This window comes from Coloeus monedula (assembly GCF_965178545.1).
Source record: "Coloeus monedula genome assembly, chromosome: 3".
Classification (NCBI taxonomy): domain Eukaryota; kingdom Metazoa; phylum Chordata; class Aves; order Passeriformes; family Corvidae; genus Coloeus; species Coloeus monedula.
Window position 1 is genome coordinate 67,959,706 of NC_138783.1, and position 24,704 is coordinate 67,984,409.

General features: G+C 40.5%; 1 protein-coding gene across 3 annotated transcripts in view; it reads right to left on the reverse strand.

Annotated features, from left to right (window-relative positions):
* The window catches only part of KLF12 (KLF transcription factor 12), a 234,776-nt gene that overhangs the window by 78,057 nt on the left and 132,015 nt on the right, over window positions 1-24,704 (reverse strand). For all 3 annotated transcript variants that reach the window (XM_082278417.1, XM_082278416.1, XM_082278415.1), the window contains one exon: window positions 9,841-10,372. In XM_082278417.1, the coding sequence (XP_082134543.1) occupies window positions 9,841-10,372 (532 nt within the window). The remainder of the gene's footprint in view (window positions 1-9,840; window positions 10,373-24,704) is intronic.

The following is a 24,704-nucleotide window of genomic DNA, read 5'->3' on the forward strand; positions in this document are numbered from 1 at the left end:
GAAGCAAGCTGTTAGCTCTCCATGCTGAATAGACTGGTGAGCCAGGGGAGTTATTTAAGAACGTCTGCAAGTGCTGAAGGCTGTAAGCAGCCACATTGCTTCCCATCCGTGTTAGCCTCAAGAAACAATGATCCTTTTTTGCTACAGAAAGTAGAGAAGATTGCTCATGATGTACACAAATACATGCAATCACTTCTCAATACCCCTTTGCCAAACTGTACCAAAAAGGAGTTTCCCTCTGGGCACTACAAGTGAATTCACTTCCTGCACTTGTTTTAAGGGAAGATGTGCAAACGGGTCTCACATAAGGCACGTACCAGCCAGTAAATACTACACAACTTAAGTCTATCATCATTAATATTGTATCTGCCAGCTGCCAGTTGCCAGTAGGAAAAAGCCTGATCTGGATCAGATATAAGCTTGCTTCTATTTCTGTCAAACTGAACAGTTTGGGGCTTTAAAATTTATTCTGGCTGTGGGGTCAGACTATACCTGATCCTGCTTCTGAGCACAAAACTGCCTGTTCTACAACGCTGGAAGAGATTTAAACTTGCATAGGAGCTTTCTAATGAGCACTGCATGAATTTGTGCTTTCTGGCACACGACTGCCTTGGTTATGACATGGTACAGGATTAGCCATGTCAGAGAAGCACACTCTCTGGGAAGAATCCAGCCTATTGGCTGCTAAGGGCAGATGAACCCCTAGGAACGGGATCAAGTCTCCACCTCCCCAGGGGAATAACCTGAGCACACAGCCACACCATTAAGGTACCTTTTTTCTTCACTCTCTAAATTCGTGCTCCTGCCCACATTCTCTGGAAACTCCTGGGAAGGAGGGGACTGTGGATTTAAATCACTCCAGGCTAACAAGAGCCCAGCACACTTCCTCCCACTTCTCACACATGTGCTGCTGATACTAAGATGGTAGGTAAATTTCCTCCCCCTGTCTGTCATATTTGGGCTTCAGCCAGGTATGTCCTAATACCTTTGCTTCTTTTCAGTGATTAATCAGGGATACACATCTCAAGTGCTCTGATCTGGTTAGACAAAGCCAAGCACTGTCAGAAATCCTGCATCTGGATGCCTGCAGGTAGCATGAAAAGGGCCATACACCACCACACTGCTGTCACCACTGGCAGTTCTCAGTTACTGCAACCTGATTTACTTTCCCTAGTCAAATTTCCTGTGAGTGAAAGGGATGAAAACTCATCCCATCAGTAGGCTCATGAAGACCCACTAGAAGTAATTTTATGTCTGCATCCTATCTTTGATTTAAAGGCAAGTATGAGCCCCTTGGGCTAAAGATGAATGAAATATTTAAGAGCAGGAGAAAACTAAGTAACCATTAGGAGTTTTGCCTCTCTTTTATAGCTAAGCCACATAGTAATTAACTGATGTCAGAATGACTCTTTATGAGATGATGCTTGCTGGTGTGAAAGGAGAAAATTTCAGCATCCTGAAATACTGAAGCCCCTGTCTCACTTCAGCTTAAAACCTCAGTTTTCTGCATTAACTTAACTTCTCATCTAATAACTTTGTAAACTTACACACATGTAGGTCTGCCGATACACCACACCACAATAAAAACTGAATCACCGTTAGTTACTCTCTTAAAATAATTAAAAATCTGCTCCTGCTTTTTGAAAGTATTTACAAATTCAGAGTTTGTTTGCTTTTGTTTCACATTTTAAACTCCCAACCCTGCTTTCTCTGACGGATCCCTTATCAACCTGCTAATCAAAATGATCGTTCACTATGGGATTTGCAAGTGGTCCTGCCATTTACCCACTAGAACCTGTCTGTCAGAAGCAGGGTTACAAGGCTCTGCAGTGGGCAGTGGCATCAAGACCTGTGCTAGCTGAGACATCAACCTGGATGGTAGGGAGGTCACTCTGGCCTTGCCAGTTCTGATCCATGCCTGGGTGATGGGTTTGGTCTTGGAAACGCAGTCGCAGATTTTTATTGTGATGAAGTTTAAATGAAGCAGAAACATGAGGTGCCTCAAATAAGCCAGAAAGGGTCACGTTTGCTGTTTCCAATAAACTCCTCTCCAGTTGCTTTCAGTCCATGCTGGCATACAACAGGTTATAGATTATCTCCAGCTGTAAGCAATGCTGCTTTGCACTTACTTCCATTAGGGATGGAAAACCAACTACTACCCCACATGCCAAAATTAACATTTACAAGAATCTCATTAGTACTGCTGTTACATGTGTCCCTGCGTCTGCAGAGCATGAAGGACTGAAGTAAAAAATGGACATTTGCTGCCAAACTCCCAGAAGGATGGAAACAGAAAATATGGCCAAGAAAACTGCATGGCACTCATGTTTTAGCACAATACGCTATTAATCTGCCAGCATCAGAAATACTGGAGTTATGAATACTGCAGTGTCTAAGCACAACTTTGGACTTTTAATTTTAGCATGCAGCATAGCTCAGTACCTAAAATATTGCAAGAAGAAAGCTGCAGGCCAAGAGCGAGTCTTCCACTCTTTCTTAAACTGAAACTGTCTCAAATGTCTCTGATAATAAATGCATCTGGGCAGATCGAACACCAAGCAGAGGGAAAAATTCATCCCCATCCTTCTCGCTTACTCATGGAAAATAGCCTTTAAAACTGCAGAGGTGCAGCCTCACACCATAGCTTGATGTCTGAAACAAATGAACATCCCCCTTCTTGGAATTTTTTTTAGAGAGCAGGACACCAGTGCAGACCTGCTCAGCAGGAGAGCATCAAAAAAGATTGCAACAGACATCACTACGCATTTTTAATGGTGGAAGCAACACTTTCAGATGAAGATGTACAGGAGCTACTTAAAATTATGACCTCAGAGACTGTGTTGTACTCAGGTTTATTTAATGTGTTCTAGGAAACAAAATCCTGTCTTTACAGACCTACCAAATGCATGTGAATTATGGTATTCACAATTTCCTTCTCCTAAGCTGGTTCATACTATATGAAGCACATATACTGCATTTTTCTTCCTATTTAAAGTTCATTACAAATGCTTTATGCATCGGAGAAATGCTCTGAGTGCACCTATCAGATTTTTGATCAAAACAGCTTGGTGCCTGGTAGGGGCAGCAGAGTTGGTCGATTTATTTCATAAAACTTTATGTACAAAGCAGCAGTATCCATGAACGTAATGGTCAGAATATAGAGTCTACAGGGGTAATTTTTATTACAATTTATAGCAAGATTACCCATACTCCACAGTTTTCAGATTTTATTGAGATTTTATGGGACTATATGGCTTGAGCAGTTAACTGCACCTAGCGTGGTTATGGTTCACAGAGAATGGGAACTGGCACTGAATGCACAGTGTAACTAATCTACCAGAGAATATTAATTGCTATGATCCAATCAAAGGCAATATTTAAAATCATTTCAACAGTCAAATACTTTGCCATAAACCTCTTAAAAGAATAGCTGTATGGAGAAATACAGAAGAGAGAGGGATTGCATGGATGTAATATATGCACATATTTAAGCATCTCTGTCATTGGGTTGTATACATAAACATACAAACCCATTTTTTAAACAAAGGACTTTTCTCTTTCTAAGCTATTTCAATGCCAGGAGACCTCATCAACAAAAAAAAGAAACTACTAAGACTAGTGAGATTTATATCTTGCTGAACATCCAGTATACAAATACTCTATCACCAAAAGTAAACAAAGAAAACAATAAGGACAGAATATATTTAATATTAAATAAAACACTGCAAAACGATGGTAGCAGACTGCAACTTACACACTGGAACAATCCAGAAATATTTTAGACATCAAGTTTCCAGCAGGTTGGCCCAAGGCACAATAAAACCCAAGGCAGAGATAAAATAAATGAGAAGTTTTAGGCATGTGTTTCTGCTGGATCCAAATTTGTGGGATAAAAGCAACCAGATCAAAGCTCAGCCCTGGTGAGAATACAGAACTGAAGGGCCAGAGGCATTCTTGGCGTGGAAGACAAGGAACCAACAGCCTCCAATAGGTGCAGGGGTGCTCAGGATATGTCAAAATAGATTTACTCATCCCGCTTATGCTGGGCTTCACAAATCAAGTTGCAATATGCATCTACCTCATTCCCTTCCTCAAATTCCTCCTAGTTGAAAATGTACATGATCTCAAATCATGTTGATGAATCTTAAAAGAGCATTTGCTTCTACAGTGAAAAAAACTAAGCATGTCACTAGTAAATCACTAGAAAGTACTCTTCTGGAAATTTAAGTAGAAGTCTCTTTAGGGAAGTCCCCATAGTTAACCTAATCCATTTTGTCTTAAATCAGCCTCCTCAGTTTCAAATACCACAGCATATCTTACAGCCTCTGTTTTAACTCTCCATTCCGGCAAGAATTACTGTTTACTCCAGTTCTTAAATAAGGTGCACCATCTCCAGGAGCACACACATCCCTGAACAAAAGTCTCTCCTCTGCCTGCTTCTCTTCCTGGCCAGCCATTGCCAACCTGTTCCTGCTTTGCCAGGACCACTAGCATTTCTTCCAGCTGAACCAACCAACATGAGGAGAGAGCTTCAACATTCGGGGGGCAGTAGGGTGGAGGCAGACAGGCTGGAATATGTACAGCCACAAAAGTTTTTTGTGCATAGCAACAAAATAATTGTAGCTAAAGTAAAAACTCTCAGCCTCAACACAACTCAAATCCAAAATAGCCATCTACGAAAATGTAGAAATCACTTCACATGAAACAAAAAAGGCAACACTACTGGTTTTAATTAAAAGTCTCTTCCATAGCATAATTTATACAAACAGACCATATAATCTGGCCTTTTAACATATGGAGCAGTTCTCTTAATTTCTATCGTACAACAAATTGCATTTACCTTTGTGGAATAAACTTTACAGTAGGCAGAAGTAACAGGCTGTACTTTAAAAAAACAACTAGGGCAGTGGATACCTTAATCTAATGGTACTACCTGTTTTAAGTCACAAAAAATCTGCAGCAATAGATACTGCATTTATTACATATTAATATATTCACAGTGAGGAATATGGCACGTGCAAACTGTGAAGACAAAAGCTGTGTATTTTTTGCCAGGTCTACATAAGATGTAACATAAAAATAGCCCAAGCCCATGTCATTACAGCTGTTTATGTACTAGGGAAGCAGACAAAGTTCAGGTGGCAAATTTAAATTTATTATGTTCTGACTGCTGAATTTTGCAAGTGATTGCGTCTTATGAAAACTTAAAAACCCGTAAAAACGAGAATCCATAAATTTAATTCCAAAACCCCAGAAATATCAAAGTTGCACCAGCCCTTAGTGCACCATTATCAGGAAGGAGCTTCTGAAAGGCTCTTCAGTGAATACTCCTCTGAATTACAGGAAACAATTTTTAAGGATATTGTATTTGGCAAAACCTGCTGCTAGAGGGACATGATTTGCCAGGAGTATTCATGGATATATTCTGAAAGCAAAGAACAATGATCCAAACCAAGCTTGAGGTTCATGTCATAAACCGCTGAGGTTCTAGTTTTTCACCAAAAAAAAAAGCTGGAATCAATTTTTCAACATATAAAATGCTACATTTTTTTTCTCTATGCTCAGTCTCAGGAAGAGGGGAATAGTTTTTTTCTTGAAAATTTCCTCTTAAAGGAAGAAAAAGAGAAAAAACAGAAGTAGCTTGAGGCAGACATGCAGTATGGAAAATGTTAGTCTAAATGGTTAACATACAGACAGACTTGGAACAACTGAAGATAGGGATTTAAGGGAAATCAACAGGCAGTCTTATCTACAGGTGCTGCTACCCGCTGTGCCTCTAATTAAACTTTTAGCAATCCTCACCATTGCTAAACAGGGAGGAAAAAAAGGCAAGGAAAGTGATTTTCATGGGACTATAATGGTCTTTCATGGAATATTTTAATGTACAATAATGTCTAGTCGCCACCACCTAATCCACACAGAAAAAAAACCTCCAAGCACTTCTTAAGGCTGTGACAAGAGCAGTGACCACTGAAGGAAGGGAGCTTTGACTCTGCCATGTTGTAGGGGAGGCAGAGGGCACAGCCTGGCCTCACAGTGTCCACAAGGACTTGTGCCTGGCTCCCTTCCCCTCTGTGCCTAACAGCCCGAACACACTACTGTGCTTTGTGTGTACAAAACAATGAGAGGAGAAGGTTGTAGGGGGCAACTTGCACATCTGGGTTGGTGCTGTGGGGGCTGCACAGAGACCCTGCTGCTCTGGGGATCTCCCTTGAGTGCGTCCCCCCAGTGGGTGAATCAGGGGAGGAAGGTGCATGGTCAGCAGGGGAGTCTGCATGTAACTGTGTGTGTGTTCATAGGTGAGTGTTGTGGGGTTAGAGAATGGTGTCAGGAACTTGTAGGAAATTAGTAAGATTTGTAAATGGTAAGTGCTGTATTACCTATACTGCACACAGTGTTCACTAATTACCTTCTAATTAAGCACTGTTAGTAACTTGCTAAAAATGCACCAATCCTGGTTTTGATTTAGACTAGGTTTTTATCCTGCAAAAGCACATCACTCTGACGTAAGGGTGCTTTTGCAGCGTGGATAGCCCTGTCTCCCATTGCCCACCTTGGGGTGTAGCACATGCCACAGGACCTGATGGGATGCTGCTGGCACCTTGTATATACGTGTCTTCGAAACAAAAAAAAAAATCTTGCAAGCAAAATAAAAAATGGGAGAGAGGAGGCAGAATAGACAGCAGAAATAAACAGCAAACTGGGAGGCACAAAAGGAGATCTGAAACTCTTCTGAAGGACGGTAATACTAAGAATGCCATGATGAATGACATCATGGAGAAGGATGCACAGAGGCGGAGGAGGAGATGACAGTACAGATTAAAAATATTAACAGAAAAGGAGGGGAAGAAGAAGCAGAGCTACTGAATGTGGCACTCAAAGAGCAGACAGCAAGATAGGAAGGACTAGAAAAAACAGAAAAATAGAAAAAGAAGAGGAAACAGAAGACAAGATAGCAATTTCTTGTGCCGGGGGAAGAGAGAATTCAAACAGAACACGAAGAAAGAACTATTTGCTAGAACTGCCTAAAAAAGCAGCCACCAGGACAGTTTTGTCTGAGAGAGAGAGTGAGAGAGAAAGGAGGAGTGGGAAGCATCAAGGGAAGCAGAAAGCCACCTGAGCAAAACACCTGGAGGCAGTATTAGAGGGATGGTGACAACTTGAGAAGGTTCTTGCAAAAAACTAAAGATTAAACGGTTCTAGTCAAACCTGGAAAGAAGAGGAAAATTCAGCACAAGAAAAATAAAATTGGGAATAACAAAGAAAAAGCTTTTCTGTATGCCCTGTTTCTTGTGTTTTTTCCCTTCAGCACCCGACACCTAGAAAAACAGGATAGATCTGAACTCAAGTCTGATGTTATTTTCATTAATTTTAGCATTTAAAAATATCTGTGTTCAGGCAAATGCCTAAATCTCAATTGTGTGAAAAGGGCTTAGATAAAGATTAATGCAAAACATAACTTTAAGTGCTTCCCAACTGGCACTCCTGTCTCTGAACTAGCACCAAAGCAGGAATAACCCAGGGATTATGCTGCCAATGCTCTCTGTGGATCGACTGTTTCAGAAAGCATATTTTTCTGTTTCTGAAAATTATCAGTGTTCATGTAAAAGTTGAAAGCTTTGACTCTAGATGACTCCAAACCTGCATTTGTCCATCAGCTGGTAGAGGATTAAGAACTAATTCAATTTGACAACGATGTCATGTTAGGATCTGTGTACATTTATTTTTTGTTATCAGTGCAATAGCTGATCACAGAAGGGAATTTAGTCTGCACACATATGAAATTCATTTAATTAGTTAATTTGTGTGATATCACTGCATTTAATTATTTATACTGTTTTGCATTAAAGAATGAGAAACACTCCAGCAAAAGCTGATAAAAGATGACTACCTAGAGTGGATTGCTGCCCATTATTCTTTTATTGTATTTATTCAAATTAACCATAAATTTTTAATCAAAATAATTAGGGACAACAAAATGAATACAACTCATGAGAAAAAAATTAATAAATTGAAGAATTGTTAATGCCTTCTTTTCCTTTAACTGTGCATTAATAAATGATGCAGGGGCTAATGGCTAATGACCTCTGCCAATTAGAGCACAAAGGCCACACTGTCAGGGCAGGTCAGAAGGCATGGAGTTCATGGGCTGAAATCCCTACAGCACATTAAATTCTGGAATTTTGCTGATGAAAACTGGGGTACCAAAGTTCCAGTTTTACGAGATCAGGAGGTACTTCCTATAGAGGAGACTACTACCAGAGCCAGCTAGAGTCTTTGAAAAGAAAACAAATGGGAAAATTTCTTGATGAGCTCAAGGTCAGGTGCACCTCGAAGCTCCAAAATCAAAATACAGACTAAAACTTTCCTTTTCCGATTTGTTTGGTTTTTGCTTTGTTTTGTTTTTTTTTCTTTCTAGACTACATGGTGCAAAGTTCTGGTTTTATTCATAATTTCTTGACAGAAAGGCACAAAGAGCTAAAATTACATCACTGTATTAAGTGTAATAAAACTTAAACCATCATTTTGAGGCTTAAAACTTAACTCACATCAACTCAGTTCATTTCCTATGTCCAAGCCTATTGAGAGGGCACAGTCCCCCCTTTGGGTACTGAGGGAACAGTAGGAGAATCACAGACCAATAGACAACAGGATGCCCCTGAACATCAGAATGACCCATCACTGTAGTCCTGTACAGTAGCACACGGTTGCCAGTTTATCCAAAACAGACATGAGAGGTGAGATACAAGTTGTTGAGACCTGTTCACTATGCAATTAGGAACACAAGAGATGTTGTAAGACTAAATGTCCTCCAGTCTCATAAGCCCCAAAGTAAGGTTATCTGTCAATACCCTCCCTTTCTGCCTCAATACCTCATTTCAGGGGAAAATTACTGTATTTTATTCACTCACATGCAATGAGCCTTGAAATGAGTATCTCATTCCTTTCTGCATATTCCCATCTTTGTCACTAATGCCACCTTTATAAAGCTGTGCTTTTGAAGTTTCTAGAGACATCTGGTTTTTCTTTTCTTCCTCCACCCATCATCTCACTATCTCTAACAAGTTTTTGCTCCCTTAGTAACTGTTGAGTTTTCACTTTTTCTTGCTTTCCAGCTGCACTTTCTGTGTTCTTTGGACACCTCAAGAGTGTATCCATCCTTCTGACATGTGCCTCTTCCTCCCTTCACACCTCCATGTGCCTCTGGGGTCCTGTGTCTGCAAAACTCATTCCCAACATAAACATTCTGTGTGGCTTCCTTCCCTTCTGCTGTTTAATCTGGAAGAAGAAACCTAATTCAAAGTATTGCACTTCCACTCTTTGAGCTTAATAAAACCTACTTCTCTGCATCTGCTAATGCTCTTTGGTCCACAAGCCTTTCCTTCATACATTCCTAGAGCCCAATGATTGCTTTCTCCTTGCTGGGGAACAATCTCTCTGCCATTCCTCCCCTTGCTAAATCTGAAACAGCTGGTGAGTTTTCCATGTCCATCTGTGCTATTTTCTATATTGTCATAAATGTCATACACTGACATTTTTTCCATTCTCCTACTTCTTCAGCTTCTGGAGAGATTTATTTCGCTCAGGACAAAACCTACGACAAGTTGTCCAAGTATCTAACACCACTGCTGAACTCAGTCTTCATTTAAATACTTATTTACTTTAAAGATCATCTGGGATAAGACTTTTAAAGGTTCCTCCCAATCATGTAAGTTGTACACCTTTTCAGCAACAACACAGTAAGCATGGAACGTAACAGCTTTATAATCGTTTTCGTGATTTCTCATGTAAGACCAGTTTCAGAGATGCCACAGACGCACAGAAGTGGCTCCACCTTACCTTTGACATGGCTTCTCCCATCCTCCAACAGTGGTACTACTATAGTGTTGTTCATATTCCCAGGTGATCTCACAGCTGTATAGACAACAGGTACCGACTGTACCACCACGGGGATACGGTGCACGTGACTCATTTTGTTGGACTGCAAGTTCATGGGACTTGAAGGTGGTACTGGATGGATAATGTGCAAAAACTGCTGACCTCCAACACCAGAGGCAGAGGCCACAAGAGGACCTGGAGTTAATACTGACGGTACAGATGCTGCTGAGGAGACTGATGTTATTACTGTGGGGGATGAAGCTGGCCGACTAGAAGAAGTAGAAGAAGGGGAGGAGGCTGATGCTGTCATGGAAACTGGTGAAGATGAAGCTGCTGTAGGGGACGACCTGGCTTTGTTTATTGACAAGTCCACTGGTTCAGTCTGTGTTTGGAAATGGTCTGTAGATAATGAATCCTCCGTGGGGTCTGCCTTCATGTTGTTTAGTAACAAGGGTACAGCATCCATATCTGGGTAGTTGTGGACGTTTGGAGACTGTTGAGGAAGAACAAAGGGACATAGTTACACATGTGGCTAAAGATGACTTGCACACCCAGTTGCTAATGCACATCACACAACTTGGTCGTGAAAGCCATAGGACTTGTATCCCTTTCTTGGGTCCGCCCAAAATTTTAAAGTACAGATCATGTTAGAAAGCAGAGACATGTTCTGTTTGAACAGAATATTGAAAAGAAAAGAAAGTTCTACTCCCCTTTCTTAGAAACTGTCGGGATTAATGGTACAAAATCATCCTGTTTCTTTGCACTATGCAAAGTCACCAGTGACAAAAATTTTAGTATCTTCAGCAGTAACAACTATTTATATTGACAGAACATCTTTTTCCAACATTTAATTTTAAACCACAGCCTTACTCTCTTGTGTCGTCACCACTCAGACATGAAGAAAAAATGGTTACTACCATTCCTCATGCTCAAAGACCATTATTTCCCCCCACTTGTCTACCTTCTTCTAGACTAGGCAGACCTGGCCTGTTCTTTCTGTCATACATCCTCTTTAAAAGGACATACCTTAGTACTCATTTGCTCTTTACAGTGATCTTTGCAGTTTTGTCCACAACACTTTTCAGGAGGTGGTCCCTTATGCTACCCTCAGCCCTTCAGTTCTATGTTTGACTTCTGCACTCTGAACGGTCATTGATAATGAACTAACATGTCAGTACAGAGCCACACATTTGTATGATTGCCCTGCTAGAGGGAGCGACGGTTACAGCAATTCATCATTCTGAAATAGCCCATTACATAGCCTTCCCCATTGTTATTATTTTTTTCCCATACTAATTAAGAACTATTTTCCTGACTTCATAAAATAATTTTATGCTTTGGACTAATTCTTTCAAAGCTGGTTGGACTAAATTTATTCTAGAGTGGTGCCATCTGCTATTTTTACAGTTTTTCCCTTATTTCTGTCATCAAAGAGGTTAATAGAATTTTTGAATAATGCTAGACCAAAGACAGATCCCTTGAGAAGTTCACTTGATATATCTTTCCATTTTGACAGTACATCATTAATAACCAGTCTTTAACAATGTTTTTTCAAGTAATTTTCACCAGGCAGAGCAAGGGTGGAAATGCCCATCTATAACCTGGTTGTAAGGCAAAGCACAGCTCTCAGCTCCTCAGAGAAGGACCTCCATGGCACTGCACTGCAGCAGAGCTTCTCTAGAGACAGGCATTCACACAGTTACAGCTGTAGTACCAAAACCAACCTCAATACAAAACATTGCTCCTTCAAACCTCACTTGATCCAAAATGATTACTCCCTATGCAGCTCTAACGAGCAATCTTTTTACAGTACCTAAGCAGCTCTAAATGCATTATTTTGATCTCTAGATTATGGTATGTACTAAGTATATAAAAATATAAAGTCAGAAATATTTAAGCTAGAAATATTTTAATACGTCTACTGTCAATAAACTAACAATCAATCAAGCTATTAATTCCCTTTGGGATTTTTATAATCAGCTACATTAAATATTTCCAAGGAAATCTCTCCTTCCTTTGAGTCAGAGTCAAGCTTCCACAGAGAATGGAATTCTACTGAAAAAGGAAAATACAAACACTAATATTGAAAACTGCAGTAGTAAGGGCCTAACTGGATATTATCCTTGGCACGCTGAAAATGAGATGTTCTCGTAGATCGCATGTATTCAGCTGATTTAGACTGGTTCTTGGATCTGACATTTTCCCTCATTTGAAAGCAAAAACATCTCTGGAACAGTAAGTATCTTCCTCTATTCATACACAAATTTAATTTAATTTAAAATAGTAACTTGCTAAAAACGCACCAATCCTGGTTTTGATTTAGACTAGAAGGTGGTCTAAAGGTGGACTAAAGGTGGTCCCTTCAATTTAAAATAAAGGGACCACCATCCAAATGAAGGATTCACCTGGACCCTGGATCCTGCTGTCCTGTTGCAATACAAATAACAAAAGAAAAAAATCCCTTTTTATTAAGACAATGGGAAATTCTGCTAAAAAAGAACACAAAGTGAAGAACAGGTTACTTTTCAAAGCACAGAACCAGCTATGAGTGACAAGGCTATGTAAAGCTCTTCCTCAAGAAGGCAAACCTGCCTGCAATTGCCAGGTTACAATGATTCCTGGTAACTTCCTCTGAAACACCTTATCCTGACTACTGTTCATAATGAGATCCCCTATTGTGCCATCATAACGACAAAACCATAAACATACATGGCACAAAAAGTTAATTTGTCAAATCTTGACAAGTCTCATCTATATGCACTTGGGCAGACAGACTGGTTCTGCTAAACTGAACAGACAGGTAGCAGAGCAAAGTGGAGAGGGACACCCTGCACAGGCTACACCTGAACCTTCATAAGGCCAAATGCAGCATCTCCTACCTTAAATGTTTGAGAGAAGAGGGATAAATGGCATCAACTCATGTGCAAGAGAGATGAGGGATGCCCTCATGCACATGACATGGGTCATCTAGAAGCAGCGTGAATCAACAGCTCTATCCACAGGGCAGATAAATCCACCATGCAAGAAATCCTACATGTTGCCTTACTTCCAGGTTTTCCCTGGGTACCAGAGGCAGATTTCAGGTTGACCCACTGCCACCTGCCTTGGCAACACAATGTGTTATTCTGTGAGCTCAAGGATGGATTACCTGCTGTTGCTGTCTTTTGTCGCACTTCAGAGCACCCTAAAGCGCTCTGAGGGCACCAGGCACTTGATTTATCCAGTGCATACGTGTCAGACTGCTGGTAGTAGTCTTGTGACTTCAAAGATACCTTTGAGACTGGACACAAGGGATCCACATAGACCTCAAGAGCAGTCTATCACCAAACTGAGTGCTTCTGCCCCGAAGTCCCACCTACCTTTGCAGCAAGAAGCACTAGGTCCCTCACAAGAAGAGTGAAGAAGAAACCCAAACCCTCCTGTAGCTGATAACACACAAAGTATTTGTTCTGCTGATAGAGTTAATGGTCTTTGAGACAAAGCACAGGTCACGACTTACAGATTTTTCTAGGTTGTGCTAAGAACAGGCCTTTGTTTCACTACAGTAATTACACCTACTCCTTTGGGAATTAAAAAAAAGTAACATATAACTTCAGACTATCACACAAATCACTTTAACAGCTCTTCTACATTTACTTTTGTTTGTACATTCCTTATATTGCATCTACCCTTCCCTAGGTACTCTCTTCTTATCTGCTGGAGGGGCCAAGCAGTCTCTGTGTACTATGGTAATGCAGTTAATATTATTATTTCAGTCTTCAGTAGTGAAACTAAGCCCAAAACCTTTATGAATTTCTCCAAACAGGATGACAACTGGTATGCCCTTCCATAGCTGCCTTTCCCTGACAAAACTCTAAGACTAAGGATGCCCTTTGGTAAATTCAGGATGTGACTTCTGTCAGCTGACATTACAAGAGACAGCAGGATCCTTATCAAAACAGGTTTGTATGTTTCATATTTAAGGTAAAAATTATAAACAAGTGCTATATTTTCTTCTGCTGGTGGTAAACAGAGATCTACCCCAACAACTCACGCTCCCTTACAGTGAGCTACTATGAGGAATTATAAGAGAGAATTAGGTTGTGAGCTGTAAAAGCTGCCTGCAAAGGCACATGGCAGAACAAAGGAGCACATGGCAGCACACAGAGGCTTGTCTCCACCGGGCCCTGGGGGAGGAGGTGTCACAGGGCAGACCCCTACGAAGTGTGTTGCTGATGTGGCAACACGGGACACGTCACTTATATAAGGAAATGCTGTGCCTTAGAAAAGTGTATAAAACCAACTCACTTCTTTGAATAAACGGTTCAGATTCCCTGCCGGTCTGGGTCCGAGATTCAATCGCCGACAAGCTACAAGTGGTACAGATGTTTCACCATGATCTCAGATTTTATCTAAGCTGCCAAAACTCTATTTAATCAGTAGATGAATCAAAACTTTGAACATTAAATTTATCATTATTTTCTGAAAATGGATGGTATAAGTAAACCTTTCCCAATGATGACAGTTATTCCAGAATAAGGAACTGTGGGAAGAAAAGCAGCACGGAAGCCAAAAGGAATGGCTGAATTCTCAGAACACTATTTCTTAGCATCTTCTACTAATGTTATTAACTGAGAAATAACTGTTTCCCTAGACAATGAGTGTTTGTTGTTGGTTTTATTTAATGGAACTACATCTTTTCTAACTGAGAAGACAATAAAGCTGTGGCTGGGATATTCAGTATACCTTCAGCCATTATGTCAGCTCAACTCGAAGAGAAAAATAGTTGTGTGTTCATTTCTTCTGTCTCTCTAGTTTTGTCTTTCCGTCTATCTAGTGAACTGGGCTTCTTGTGGTGGTGTGGGCTCAGAAGATTGCTAGTTTGGGCATCTGAAGCAGGCTTTTCCTGTCTGGCTCCCAAAAGTGTCTGTGATGGTTTTGCAAACTTCAGTTTGGTTTTAGGAGTCTAAACTCTGTTGCTGAGAGTTTGGCAGCTTTCAGAACATTTGGTGGCTTAGGAAGGGTTCATCCTAAGGTCCCTGTAATTCAGTGGGCTGCCTTGGATGCCAGCCCAGACCATGGAAATACAACATGAAGGGGTACATCTCCACATGGCTTCCCTCATCTCACTGCTCAGCCCACTGGTACAGTGGAGAGGGACAGCTTCAGCCCTGCCACCAGCTGGGTCTCAGAAGCAAATCTCAGCAACACATGTCTCTGCAATACTGCTGTTGCATCCTTATGCTGTTCACCATCCACTCAAATCTGGCTGAGCCAGAACTGGAAGGCAGGTTAGGATGGCAACCTCCTAGAAAAGGCTTTTTAATAAAGGTGCAGCCTCTATTAATCAATGCTCTTGGCTCATGCTTTTTGTGCCTGCCCTTTTAAAGCTGTATACCAGTATTCTTTGCAGTCCTCTGTTTCATTAGCTTGTCATTAATAAATACCACCAGGAACATAACATGTGATTTCCCTATTCACAAAGCTTTTCTTGGCAGAATAAAAAAGCATTCCTTACTCCTTATTCCCAGGCCATTATAGAAAAACAACCAGTCTACCTCGCAACCAGCCACACTACCCTGAGCAAAACATGGTGACTCTGTGGCTGATAGCATCCTATCTGCTGGGCAGCCATCCTTTCCTACACAGTTCTTCATCTTCTTTCCAGCCCCCTGAATTCCACCTCCTCTCAACTTGTGAGGAAATTTTGCAGTGGCCCCTTTTGACTCTACTCTTATTCTACTCATGGCAACTCCTCTGTGTACCAGCACTGTCTCCCATCCTAAAGAACACATGAAGTTTTCAGTTTCCACACAGCTGAGGTTAAAACCAGAGAAAAAGTAAAGATAATTTTTGTTGTCAGCCACTCATCCTGACACCTTGCAGTTCATCAGCTTCACAAGGTACTAAGCCACAGTGAGTCTTCATGCCTTTGTGGACTTCTATGGATCCCACACAACAGAGTTTACAAACCTCCAACAATCAGCTGTCAGCTTTTGAAGTGTCTTCCTTTCTGGCAGCAATCTCCCAAGGTCAAACATTTTGTAAGAAAGCATACCAAAAAAGCTGTCCTTGATGACGGAAACAGAACGGACTAAATTTAGCGTTTATAAAATAAGCTAGCTTTGAGGACAGGAAGTTAAAAAATAAATTGCTAAACGTTTAACTCTTCAGTCAAATCACACAAAACCCCTTGCTGGTTTTCATCATGCTGTCCCACCTCATTCTGCTCTGGCAGGAGCAATTTTAGACAAGATGATTTTGTTTTGTCAGTGTTAAAGAAGACTGAGATGAGAAAAATCATACTCTGTCTGAAAAGCTACCCACAACTTTAACCACATAGTTGCCACTGCAGCACCAAAATGCCAAGGCTCGGCAGTGCAGGCATGCAGTCTCTCCTGGGCAGGCAGTGCAGAACTTGTGCCCGGCTAGAGCAGCTTTCAGCTCTGGTCATCGTGCTTGGAGGGTGAAACCTTCATAACCGGAAATACTGTGCACGTTACAGATTTTCTAACACTTCTCTGTCAATGAAAACCAATACATTTTAAAAGACAAAATCCACTTGGCTCTAGAAGGAGTCATTTTGCTTTTGCATAGCACACAGATGTGCTTACAACTCTAATGCCATGAGATGAGCAGGTGAATTGGGTTTAGAACATGGTGTGCTCAACTTCTGCACAGTTTGCTTTTAAAATTGAAATGGAATATTTTCCTGATCTTTCCTGTGAATAGGGTAGAAGGTTCGTGCCCCTGAAACCGAAGTTCTGTAGGTGCTGGCCATGAAACATATCTGCCTATGTCAGGTTTTGCCCTGTCCCACCCCAAGTGGGCACTTGCTGAGCACAAAAGGCGGCAGCTAGCTTGGGTAAGTAGCAGCCTGGGCACTTCAAAAAGCCCTGTAGGTTATGGCTCAAGTACCCAGTGCTTTACTCAGACTCTTTTTGGGGCTTATTTTGCTAATCTAGAAGTGAACTCCTCTTTAAAATTACAGGAAGAGATGTTTCTCAAAACCCCTTCCCAGCATGAGAAATTACATTGACAATACTCGCTTCTGCCTGAAAATCCCCACTTTAACCAAAGCAACAAAAAAGTCTCAGAAAAATAAGTAATACAACATGCAGAAATAAAAGAACTAAACAACCTCTACTTGAAACACTCTGCTATCCCTCAGAAAAGATAATACAGCTCAATTTGAGATGCAGTTATTATTATTAATCTGTGCATGAAGGGTGCACCAGTACAGTGGTGACAGACAGCTGTATAGAGGCAGAATGACAAACATGTTCACAGCCGAAAACCAAAACTGAGCAAAATACTTCAAATTTTGTTTCCATGTGCTAAAGCACCAAGTGAACAGGCATTTCTGCCTTTTTGCTCAAGGCTGCTGCTGTAGGCTTTCCCAGGCTGACAGAACTCCTCAGCTTGGATGCATTGGAGAAACACAGGAGGTCATGCTGAAGAAGAGGGCAAAATGCAAGACAGCTGGATCTTTCTGCTTCCTTTCTGGAAGCAGGAATTAAAATGTGTCTTACTGTCAGTTTCCAACAAACAGTTGCTCAGGGTCAAGGTTAAATTTGTGTTCCAGGGAAGAAAAGAGATCCCTATGAGATGGCACTCCCATGTAAGCTTGAGTCAGACTCTGTCACAATGACTCCCATTGAAGCTTTTATAAAAAGCAGCAATTGGTGCTGAGAAAGACAGAGGGTAGAGTCCAGGAATTATTAAAATAAAAAGAAGGCTCAATGAAAACACATTTAACCGAGCTGGAATTGATTCAACAGGAGAGACTGAGAGATACCCACTTTAAAATACTCATTGTTCACTTAATGTATCATTATCTCTGCATAACACTTGGAAGTTTGATTTCAAAGTGGATGTTTCCAACCCTCAATGCCTAAAAATAGTATTACTATTCTCTTTGTGAGTCTGAAGAGGCAAAAGAAACTCCCATAGCACATGCTATGAGGCACAGGTGGCCTTTGTTAGCAGAGTATTGCTAAATGTGTAGAACCTACAGAAGATGCCCCAAACTAGGAACAGAATTAAGTAAGAAATGGAGACTAAATGCAAATCAACCACCCATAAATACAGAAGCAGAATTCAAGCTCCAAGGTTGTCAACACTATCTTCTAACTTTTCCTGATCAGTCACACTACGATACTATTCCACAACTACTTCGACATTAAAAAAGTACCACGTGCTGCAACCTTTAGTAACAGTTCAAATTAGGACTGGGAAACCATGCTTCAAAATGAAAGGAGATCCCTATGCAAACAGCATTAATTTTTAAACATGTTTAACAGTAAGCACAAATACAACTCATATGAAATTACCCATTTTTAAATAATACATTTGCAAAAACAGAGTCAGCATTAACGTTACTTGGTATCCCACTCGCCTGTCCCAAAACTGACAGGTTTATCAAAGGATTTCTAAAACAGCACAGAAGGAAAAACCAGTGATTACAGATTTCTATACCAAACAAACTAATCAGCCCCTGTACTATCTAGTACATTAAACATAAAAAAGATACATATCTTGAAAGTGTGGACAAATTCTCAGTACCTCAAATCCTACATGGGCCTGCTGTGATATTTTTGATAAGCAACAAAACCTACCCCCTTGTTCCCTAAATCATAAACACATTCAGAACACTAAATGTTCAGCTCAGGTGTTTTATTTATATTTGAGCAGTGTTACTAGAATGCTCTGTCAAAGGAAGAATCTACTGAAAGAAACAAATTTATGCTCATTGCTATGACACAACTCTTGAAGAGAAACAAGTCTAACAAAGGTGCAGTGCTTGGATTACTACTTACTTAAGCATGAACAAAATATTGATAACATATTTGTATTTCTGGTACTAATTCATTTTAGATGTGAAAATAATTTCTAAACAAATGGCAGATCCATAAATAATTGTTAAATAAAAGATAAAATACCAGGAAAAAAATATTGTATTGTATTGCCCCAATTTAATTTTGGGGATTTAAAAAAGAAGTTTATAAAACTCTAGACAACAAGAATTCATACAATCACCTACCAGCTCTCCTTCTAACCCCTCCCCCCATGTTTTTGGGATGATTTTCCCATTTTGATTTCACTTGATTCTTTATTTTCTCTATTACAGCCTTAAATCAGAATCTTACAATTCCGTTTATCCAAAAACTTGAGTTAATAAATTTGAATCCTTGATGTTTACATTAAAAAATAGTAAGAAAAATTCTAATAGACATACATTGGGATTTTTAAAGTGAATTCTCTTTTGTCAGTCTAGACTAGCTATTTTGCCCGATGTGGAACACACATCAGAAGTTTCCACAAGTACCTACCAAGCAGGATTGTTGATAGAGAGGTCCATCAAATTATCAAGACTTAGTAAAAATAATTTTTGTAGAAAGTACTCACTGGGCAGCATTTACATTTCTAGGTAAAAATATTCAAATTATATTGTGGGGTTTTTTGAAACTAACATAAAAGCATTCAATGTGTCCACATAAGCCAACTTACACTGAAAAACAATGAAAGCCTGAAGAAAAATTTGCAGCCAACAATTTGTTAATGCAAAGCTTTGATATACTTTTTCTTACTCTGCATGTTAGTCTGAAATATTCATAAATATATTAGCAAAAAGGACTGTGACAAATGATGCAGGAAACTATTATTTATACCCTTTAACCACCTGCAAGCTGTCACCCAGTTCCAGGCAAACTCAGCCATGACCAAACCAGCCTTTGAGCTCAGCACTCACAAATTGGTCTTACACATCCAAGTCATTCCTCCTTGGGCAAGCAGTGCCAGATACTGCAAGAGGACTCTGCACCTGCTAAATACAGCTGATGAGGAAAAGGCATAAAAGACTGGGCAGTACTTCTTTTCAATCATTCCTCATTACTCAGTCTTGCTCTGACACCTGTACACCTCCTGTCGCACACATACGTGGTGGTGATGGAGGTGCCATGACTGAAACTCACATCTGGCGTGTTATCGGTACGCTGCAACTGAGCTTCTCCATGCCTTTCCTCGCTTGTCTTTGTTCATCCTAATTTCCACCAGATGAATTCATTTTCCCAAATGAACCTCTTTCTGTTTACTATCCTTCAAGCTTTATATTCATTTTGTTCTTCTGACCTCCCAGCTGAGGCTGAACTCAGTGTCAACATTTCTTCAGTAAAATAAATAGATGGCGTAGAGATAGGTACAGTTAGGTCTGACTGAAATTAACCCTTTCACTGGCTTAAAAAAAAGAGTTCATTTCAGAGAGAAAACATTTAAATCAAGTTTTACTAAAACTAGCACTTTCTGCTGTCTGTTCCTCAAACTTATTGTTGGCCCTAGTAAAACAAACATGCCTGGTACTCCTATTCACTGGTACTGAGGGACCACGGCCTGAGTTTGTATATCCAAAACTACTCAACCTCCATGTGTGGGTAGCTCTACTCCAAGTTCGTTAACCTGGGTGCAAGCAGTTTGCCTCTTTAACCCCTTGAACTACTTCTCCCGCTTCCCACTGCCACCCTTCCTCTGGGACCAGGCAGCACTGAGGAGGACATGAGCTGACCTCAAGGAAGGAAAAAGAGCCAAATTTATGAGAATAACACTGGCTGAAAAAAAAGACCTACAGAGTCAGACAAAACGCAGAGATTGGGTATGGCACTGTCTGAAAGGGGAAACTTTGATAGTAAGTCCTGCCTGGGAAGGCTGGGATACTACCAGCAAAGGGACCCGGGCTCCAAGGGGTTATGTAAAGTGAGTCTGCAAGTTAAGGAAATTAGGCACTTAAATCCTAAGCAAGGCATTAAGTCACCTAATGTTACCTAGGATACAAAAGGGAGGCCTACGAGATGAAGATGAGGGTGGGAGGGAAATGGTGCTCATCCCTCTGGGTGTGGGCTTGGCCGGAAAGGCTGCAGGGCTTGGCTAGATGTCAAGGAGAGCGTCCCAGCCTGGAGAAGAGGAGACGGGTGAAGCTTGGAGTGACCACACAAAAGGGCTTGTGCCAAGTAAAGCAAAATGCCCCAGCAGTGCCTGGGACCCGAAACTGCTGAGGTTCACCATTCCTCTGCTGTCAGCAGATATCCCAGAAACCCACTGGTGAAACATCCTGTCCCTCTGTAACACTCGTCCACAAAAAATGAAGACAAGAAGTGCATATTGCAGTAATGGCCCACTAAGGGTCTGAGCAAAGCGAGCACCGCCAGCCCTCCTCCTAACGCTGCCCAAAGGCAGATTGCTTCATCATTCAGGCTCACCAGCGTTCTTTTAGCGTGGCTCTTGGAAAGGTAGAATTGGGACAGTTATTCCTGACTTTTTACCCATAAAGTAAATGTTCATATAAACTATGAATATGTACATTTGGAAAATTAGTTCCTAATGCCTCTGGAATGGATTTTGACTCAATTCACTGACCTGGTACATCATAGTACACATTGTTACAGAAAAAAAGACAGAGAATAAAAATCAAACCCTCTCTGTGCACCTTCTTTGAGTCTTTATTATATAAAGTTTACAGTAAAGACTAAGTAGAACAGCACATGCATTATGAGATGGACAACCCACGGACACTACACATGGGCCAGCAGACAAACACTCCAGTACAGACCATTTAATGCAGTGCTCTGGAGCTGACCATGAAGACTTCCTTATTTCAGTTCTTATCCTATGGCAATAATAATCACTTACTGATTTCTGCAAAATGGTTAGTCTTCAGAAATCTCCTTTAGATGAGGATAACATAGACTACCTCCACTTTAAAGAAGGGAAAAGGTAGGGAAAAATCTCAAGAGTTTTTCCCATACAGTATCAAATTTTGAGTTACAACAGTAGAGCTAAAACATTGTAACACTCAATATAAAAATTAAATGCATTCTAACTATGAAACTCTCTTTATATTATTTTATTCTTTCTGACCTTTAAGGGCTGAATATAAATAGCATAAAACAAAGTATCATTATTCACAGTACTTGTCCTGCTCTGAAGTAAAGCCTGCAATATGTATCTGTAACAATTTCTATTATTTGAAAGGCTCATATCTGAAAACTGAGACGACTGTACACACTCAATATTTCATTATACTTTAAATCTTAAAAAATAAACATCTTAGCAACTGAACTAAAATGAACTCAAACTGATTATTTTTTAATAGCTAACAATATTACAGTGATATTATTACACATTGGAAGAAACTGGATATTTACTTGTTTTTCTCAGAACAGAGTTAATACAAAACTACGATCACCATGTTATTAGTTACGGATGACATCACTCCAAGTTTGTTGTGAAGAACGAATTGCTTTCAAACAGAAGAAACATCAACTTTCAAAGAAGGTGTTTGTAACAGCTGCTTAATAACTTTTCATTTCCTAAGCTTCGATCAACTTCAGAATATATGACTACACCTAAAATTAAATTCTGTTAAGAGACAGTGCTGTTGGGTTTTGACAACAAGTAATACATATAAAATGCCATATTAGACACCTAAAACTAAACTGTAGGCAAAACAATGCTCTTGAGCCCCTCTCAGAGATATATATTGTAACTTAAAGGAAACTCCTTATATGCTACCCATGGAGATGGGCAACCAGACACAAGCTATTTCTCGTGCTTGTGAAAAGAAAACATGGAAGAAATGTAGAAGGAAAAAAGGATGCTTTTATTTTGGTGCATGAACTACTTTTCAACAGAATAAGTAGTTTTACTTCCAAGTAGAAGTTTCTATTTCAAAAAAAAGGAGGAGAGGGAGAAGTAAATATTAGAATGAACCATTGTTAATGATACACACTGACCCGTTTAAACCTTAGGCAGTCAAAGAACACATCAGGTATTTTCTGATCTTTTTGTTATTTCTTTACTGATTAAAACAAGCTAGTGCATTTGAAATCAATTCCCAAAAGTTTTTTGGTTGACCTAAATCCTCTTTCCCTCCCTCCTCCTCACCCCTCCTTTGTTAACAAAACAACATTCTGTACAAAGTTTACTCTTGGCTCTTTCACTAAGCAAAACAATTTGGGCTTAACTCAGATGTCCAGGCATAGGCACATGGTGCCATCTGAGACTTCCTGGAGTGTGGAAGATGGCACTGAGCTCAGGGACAGGCTCTGGCACCCTCATGGGGAGGAACTGGCAGTGGCTGGGGTAAACCAGAGAACCCCTGAGAGTACAAATTGATAATGCTGGCAGTTGTGCAATTACCTACCTATGCAGACCCAGCAAAAGATGCACACAAGCACCTCTTGCAAGCATGCAGAGGGACAGAAGAAAAAAATCCCATATTCTGCTTTGTACTGGTAAAAAAAAAGGTTCTGTAATTCTTAATTTCATTTTAAATACAGACATAAATGGACTGCCTGCAAGGTGATGTTGTGTAACATCACAACAGTGACATCAGGGTAAGTGCTGTCAGACTTCCACACATTAGACCAAACAGGACATGACACCTGGTACTGGTTATGGAGCTGATGTTTTGCCACATCACTGAAATCACAACCCATATTTGAGCAGAAATTATTGTTATGGTCAAAGAAGGAAGGTGCTTAACTGTGTGTGTCCATCGGCTCCAAGAACTTACTGCTGCATTTTCAGATGCATACACCGACACATGGATTCACCCTTCTCAACAGTCAAAGCTTACATGAAGGATCCAAAGGTACTGAGCATTTCCAAACACTCCTCCTGACTGTTTGAGGAGCACCACTGTTTAAAGTGCAAGAGCTGATCCCTACGTGTACGCTGGCTCACTGCTGCAATTCGGAAGGAAGACTTGAAAACCCAGCGTGCTTATTTACTCTGGGAGAGGTGCATGAAGTAATCTAAAGAAATTTATAAATTCAGTCACTCTCTTTTTCCACTGATCATAATTGCCATGCACAGCCAAGTAGAGATGAGCAGACCAAATGCATCTCTGAACAGCCATACTCAAATTTCTGCTTCTTCAGTAAGTATTACTCTTGTTGACACGTGGGTCTTATGCTTAAGCTATTTTACAGCACTAATTAGTACTGACAGCTCCTAATATATTACAAATTAAATTGGGGAATTCACACTTTGGTTTAAGGGCTCTTTTACCACTGAATTTAAAAGAGTATCTGTAGCTTCAATATATATGTAATTGCATGTTACAGGCACGAAAATCTAACCAGAGAAAACAAAAAGCTGTAAAGTGCAGCTGTTTCATAAATGGCTTGGCATCCCACAACTTCACTTCAGTAATTCAAGACTGCTGCTTTCAAGCAACACAGAAGACAAATTCTGACAAAGAACACCACCTGCATAGACAGGGCCATGGTTCCTCTGTGGGGCTGCTTGTGGCACGGCCACAGCGTAACTGTGCTGATTAGCTCAGGCACCTCCTTCAGAATGCCTGTACACTCACCACTGCTCTTATTTCACCTCTACTACCCTGCACATGCACATACAAATGTAGGGAATCGTAGGAAAGCTTGGGTTGAAAAACAGACCTTCAAAGACCATCTAGTCAACCCCGCTGCTGTGGGCAAGGACATCTTTCACTACACCAGGTTGTTCAAAGCCCCATCCAACCTGGCCTTAAACGTTTCCAAGGATGGGGAATACAGCTTTTCTGCACAACTAATTCTTGATCTCACCAACCTCACCATAAAACTTACATCTCTTTCTTATGCCCAATCTAAATCTATGCGCTTTCAGCTTAAAATCATTGTCCCTTGTGGTTGCCACAGGCCTTGGTAAAAAGTCTTTACTCATCTTTCTTATAAGCCCTGTTTAAATATTGAAAGGCTGCAATGTGGTCTCCCTGGAGCTTCTCCTGCTACTTCTCTTCTTCAGAGCAAGCAACTCCTCTCTCAGCCTTTCTTCATAGGTAAGTTGGT